The sequence below is a fragment of the Lissotriton vulgaris genome, chromosome 5 (genome assembly GCF_964263255.1).
Source record: "Lissotriton vulgaris chromosome 5, aLisVul1.2, whole genome shotgun sequence".
Classification (NCBI taxonomy): domain Eukaryota; kingdom Metazoa; phylum Chordata; class Amphibia; order Caudata; family Salamandridae; genus Lissotriton; species Lissotriton vulgaris.
The window spans coordinates 1757346823-1757352822 of NC_141693.1; the positions used below are offsets into that span (position 1 = coordinate 1757346823).

Below are 6000 nucleotides of genomic sequence, written 5' to 3' on the forward strand. Positions count from 1 at the left end.
GCTGCAAGTGACCAAGTTACCTTATGCATTGCCCCTTAAACGTTTGCCCCCATTGACTCACACATATCATTGCTGCTCTGATCACATAAACGACGAGCACATCAGCTGTAATTTCGTCAAGCCATGCCAGTTTCTGAGCACGAATGGTGGTACTTACTGATTTACAATGTAGTTCAGATTGGCTGGAGAAATCTGTGTGGCTTGACTCAAATTCACCGAAAGCAGTGCCAGTAGGCAGATGCCTGGAAGGATGCCCATGTCTCACCAGAAATACTGCTAATAAAAAAATGCAATGATTGTTTTAGTAAAGCACACATTTTACACATTTAACAGGTTTTTTTTATAATGCAAAAAATAATGAAAACAAGTAGCTTTAGACAGTTGGGATTGAGATATATAAAACAGGGGAAACGGAGCAAACATAGCTGAAAAATCTGAATATTGATGTTCTCTTATAAAACTTCTTAGGAAACTACACGAAAGAAAACAGGAGGAGCGCAGTGTGACTGATCCCCAAACGTGGCAGCTCAAAAGCACATTTGTCCATCATCTTCTTTGATGAACTGATGAACTGGACCTGGCCAACCTTGTTTGCTGCTCATGGCCAAGTATGAGCCATCAGGCCTCCCCTTTCTTTGTACACGGTGACACCCCATGCACGCATGCATATCAGCAAGTGATGTAACGTACACATTGCACCCATAGAACCATTTGCAATGTTACATTTTACTAGGCACATGCAGCCTCCATAGCTCTCTACAAGGAGGCATCTCTGCAGCCACCATTTTGACTGTGTGAATACCTGTCCGGTGATGATGAAACGCAAAACTGATTAAGAAAGCGATTGTATCAAAAACTAGGCAATCAGATTATGTTTTTAATCCCATTCTGGGGTTTGAGAACGTTATGAAATCAGCAAATGTGAATAGTGTCACAACTCTGTATAAGTAAAGAATATTTCGATGTCGTTTTCATCCATTGCAAGTTACTTGTATGTTGTGTACCTGAGTCTTTCTTGTGAGCGAAATATCTTTAGTGTCTCTTGGTGCCTTACCAGTAAAAAAACAGGCTAGAAAAGATCTTAATCTCAGGCAAAATATTTGAGTGTCATATTTTGCAATGTAGTCCTGCGACGAGTGTAAATGGCAGAGAGTTCAGCATGTAGGGGCACGGCAGAAAAGGCTAGACCTCCCTCACGAAATGTAAGAAATTTAGGAACGGAAAAGAGGATTTGATTGGACTAGTGGAGAGCTCTAGGGGGAGCATACACCTTCAAACAAAGACGGATTTAGGTGGGTAATCTGGTATATCATGAAAGATAGACAATAGAGAGCGCCTTAAAGGATATGCACGTTTGTAGAGACAGCCAATGGAAGGGTTTCAAACTGGGAGGGATCCAGCAGATGGAAGCGCCAGGGACACAACTCGATTTTGGATTGGCTAAAGCCTGCGGTTCAGAGAAAACAAGACCTAAGTACCACTGCTGCAGTCAAGTATAGTCAAAATGACACAACAACCATCCTCCAACAGAATCAAAAGGATAAGTTAAATTTTCCTTACAAAGGAAGGAACTAACAGACACAACTTGTATTTCCAATCATAATGCCAGATGCATTTTAATTAATTTCTAAACATTTCACAGAATCGTTTGAGACAGATTCCAAAATCAGAAAGCCATGGAAAACAGTGGCAGAGGGTGGGAACGCTGATGGGAATCTCTGCTTTGTTTGGGTTAAACCCCAGCCCATGTTGCCCCATCCATTCTCTAATTTTGGGAAGACAGCGCGGAAGAGATAAGCCATCACCGGGACGTCCACTCAATGGGAACAATATGTGAGTGTTTTCTTCATAGATGTGCAGTTGAAATATATGTGTTTGGCTAAGACCATAAAGAAGCCAGACCGACAGAATACACAGATCAAGAGAGAGGGCTGTGCCCTGGGGGACGCCGCAAGTGACCGCGCTGGTTGAGGGGAGAGAGGTCTGAACATGAACACGACTCTATCACACATAAAGGCATTGTAGACGAAGGTCCACCCAACCTTGCCTTCTGTGCGGAAGTTGAAGACCCCTCGCTTCAAGCAGCACCTCATCTTTGTGCACCCCTCCTCCACCACCCAATGGGAGGTCCTGTCTGAGGGACCCCTCTACTCTCCAGCTGCCTTCCTCTTGTTCCACTGACCTCACTTGTTCCCTCACGCCAGGCAGTAAACTCTTGTCTGTTTACTTCTTTGTGGAGCAGTAGGTGCAATTATAAATCCCCTTACATACATTCCATACATGTATACACCATAGTTTACTGGAGGTTTTTCTGCATCTGAGACCAAATGAAATATTTTAGCTCTTTCCTATGGAAATTCCATCACAGAGTCTGACATGGTTACTCGGAACTATCAATAACACAGGGAATCAAAGCGCCCGATTCACAAAGGTAAAGTTAGAGGAAAGTCTAATTTTACGACTTTCGGTACTCACAAAGGGCATTTACTAGTAGCAAATGCACTTTGTGAATACTGAATGTCGCAAAGTTGGACTTTCGTCTAACTTTACCTTTGTGAATCGTGCCCAAAGCGTTTAATATTTTCAATTATTTTCTCTTAGCAGCTCAAGGGTAGATCTTCTAGAGCATTAATTACATTTAATGATTGTTTTTTGTTAAAATGTATATGCTTCTTACGAACCATTAAACTCTAGCCTGTGCATATTAAAGTGTTTTCTTATCTGTGAAAAAAGGATAGGTTAATCAATGTAAGTGCTAAAAAATATATATACGATTAAAATACAGTACATAACAGACTGACCTGTATGGAAGCTGAAGCCTAGTATTTGGTGGCGATTTATTTATTTTTTGCGATGTTTTATTTTTAATTTACGTATTATGTACCCATGCCTCTTTTGGTGGTATGAGATATTACACTAGATCAGTGCTTCGGAAGCTTTTTAGAAACACAACCCAACTTTTAGGATGACAAGCTTTTGTAACCCACTTAGCTGCATATTTTCCATTGAAAGGTCCACTAAATGTGCACAGACACGCAGTTTTATTGATAAAACTATATTGCACACAAAGGATGATGTGTGGAAATCGGGACTCAGTAAACATTTATCATTTGTGAATCAGCAAGTAAAGTATCTTGATTTTGCTTGATCTTATAATACTCTGTTTCCATTACACTTCAGAATTACGAAATAATGTGCTTCATTTTGCTATCATAACTGCTAAATGTCTCATTTTATCCACATTTTCAGCTTTACCTTTCAGTCGTCCTGTCCCCAGCAAGATTGTCACGTGATTCACTTGACTTTTCTTTCTCTGACTGCAAAGTGAGAGGAGTTCGTAAGCACCAATCCCCATGTTAAGAAAATGAATATGCAAAGGCGACCTAGCCTGACATTTCACCACTGTCTTTGAAGCACATAACATGTGACAAGATGAACACAACATTTAAATGCTTCTTTATTTATTGCTTGGACTTCTACGAATCGTCTGGCGACCACCAGTAGGTCGCGACCCACAGTTTGGAAAACATTGCACTAGATATTAATAGAAACTATACAAGGGTGTCCAGTATAAAAGACAAAATAACATTTTCCCTCTGCAGCACTCTCCCTCGCCTACAAAAAAAGGATTACGGGGCAGTCATGATTGGCCCAGAGTTGGCCTAGGAACTATTATCAGCCCTGGAATGTTTTCACCCAGTGTATTGCACCAAGGGAGGGGTGCACCAAGTGCGCTCATGCCATACAATAAAGTTAGGTAGAAGTGATTTCTCGTACCTATATTGCACTTTAAGGTATAAGATGGTAATGTACAGCACGCTTCATACCGACAAGAAAACCTTGGGCTGCACAGACAGTTTTGTCAATGAACTCATGGAATACTGCAATACTTCAATGTCTGCTACAGTACTCAGGAGCATTATTTATCCACAGCAGCACATCGTGGATATACCTGTAACAATATTGTACACCACACCCTCGGTGCTGCGTACGAAATTAAATAGGCTGAAAATCAAATGTACTGGGGACCAGTGCAATACATTTCTGCTAAGGTCACCCGACGACTACAGGTCACCGGACACTTCTTGTCCAGTTCTGGACTTTCCATCGTTTTCATCTTTAACTGATGTAAGAGTTGTGCGTTAACCCTATGCATGGCCAATTGGTCTTTAAAACAGCTCTTCTATGCCCTGTAAAAGAACATGCAATACACACACATCTCTTACCTGGCTTTCAGCACTGCCTGCTATTACTAATACACACATTGACATATGAGAATAAACTTCTTACAGACGATTTCTATTTCTAGAGAAAAATAAATTTCATACTGTACCTCCTAAAAAACTGTTCCTCTGAATACTATTTCCGGGTCGCAGGACCACCAGTGACCGAGGAAGGACTGTGATTAAAGCTCAGAGGTGCAGCTTATATATACAGTAACAAGAGGGAGGAGACTCGTGTTAGGAAACAAAGCATACCTTTTGTTGGCTGGACATATCTGAACTCTGGTGCTTTAATGACATAGTGAGTAATGTAAACATGTAATGAATTCTCAAGAATTATAGCAGGTGCTGCTTCCTGATTCCAGAGCATTATTGATACACACATATTCAACTATTAACCTTGTACGTGCCCACTACATTTAGGACGCAAAGGAGAAATGAAGATAAGCCCATAATTCCAGGACTTTGTGAGTACCTCATATTTTGTTGAGGTCAGGGTGAGGGTATGAACACCAGCTAGGTGATAATAGAAAATCTTTTCTTTGTAGTACATTTTATTTTTATACGCGAAAATGCTCTTTAACATTGCAATGTTCTTTACCAAGGCTAAATAGAAATTCCGAATTGTGCTAACAAACCCTAAACTCCACGAGTTTCACTAGTTTTAATTTGGCAGTGAAAACCGGGCAGATTTTATCCAGAGAAAGTGTCTTGGAATGAGGGGAACCCTGCAGAAGTAAATGTGAAAATACTAAGGGGCATATTATCAAGAACGGCAATAAACGATTGACGCTTTAGCGGCAGGAAAGTGCCAATAAAGAGGCGATAATGGGCTTGATAATATGCCCTGGAGAATTCCAATAGAAGCCTATGTTCACACCAGAACATGGGCTTCTATGGGAATTCACAAGGGCATATTATCAAGCCCATCATCGCCCCTTTAGCAGCAGTTTCCTGCCTCTACAGCGTTGATAACTTTAACGCTGTTTCTTGATAATATGCCCCCGATTTCTTCAGGTTCTTCCTATTCCTTACAGTCACAATTGGTAATGGCTCGGTAACTGGATAAAACAACTAGCCACCTTTTTTGTCAGTAAAATTACAACTATTCAAGCCTCTCTTTCTTACTCCTGCCCACAGCTGGATCTGAGTCCTCTATCCTCGTCATCCTTTTCGGAGGGTCAGGGCCCTTTTCTTTTTGAATTCCCCCCTATGTGCCTTAACACATCTTTGGATCTTCTGTCAGGTTTGAAATCTGGCTCACCACTTGACCTGTGCCCGGCTAAATATCTGGGAAAAGTGGCACCTGCCTTAAATGCTTTGCTGAACCCTCTTCTGAACTCCTCCCTGTCTACAGGTGTGGTTCCGCAGGCATGGAAGCGCGCCATGATCCTACCACTGCTCAAGAAACCTACCTTAGACCCCCTCATTCATGCCAACTACAGGCCAATCTCCCTCCTCCCTGCATTGGCGAAAGTGACCGAGAGATACGTGCATAGGACGATTTCCAGTTTCATCGAAGGAAACTACCTTTTGCACGCATCGCAATCTGGTTTCCGTGCAAACTTTAGCACGGAGACGGCCTTACTCGAGGTCACTGATGCCGTCAGGGAGGTGCTCGACTCTGGGGGAAAGGCCATGGTAGTTATGCTTGATTTGTCGGCGGCTTTCGACACCGTTTCTCTCGATGGCCTCCTTTTAAGACTCTGGGAATGTGGCCTTCGCGGAACGGTGTGGAACTGGTTCAAATCCTTCCTGGCCGGCCGCCGGCAAACGA

The 6000-nt window shown here is 42.1% G+C and overlaps 1 protein-coding gene across 4 annotated transcripts in view; it reads right to left on the reverse strand.

Annotated features, from left to right (window-relative positions):
- The window catches only part of LOC147717107 (uncharacterized), a 30492-nt gene extending 26076 nt beyond the window's left edge, over positions 1-4416 (reverse strand). The window contains exons 1-3 of one of the 4 annotated variants that reach the window (XM_086924015.1): positions 4334-4404; positions 3256-3317; positions 158-276 (exon numbers count right to left, since the gene is read on the reverse strand). In XM_086924015.1, coding sequence (XP_086780141.1) covers positions 158-258 — 101 coding nt within the window. In that variant the 5' untranslated portion in view covers positions 259-276; positions 3256-3317; positions 4334-4404. Of the gene's footprint in view, positions 1-157; positions 277-3255; positions 3318-4333 lie in introns of all 4 variants that reach the window. The other 3 variants (XM_086924016.1, XM_086924017.1, XM_086924018.1) reach the window with 3 other exon arrangements.
- Between the last annotated feature and the right edge of the window lie 1584 nt (positions 4417-6000).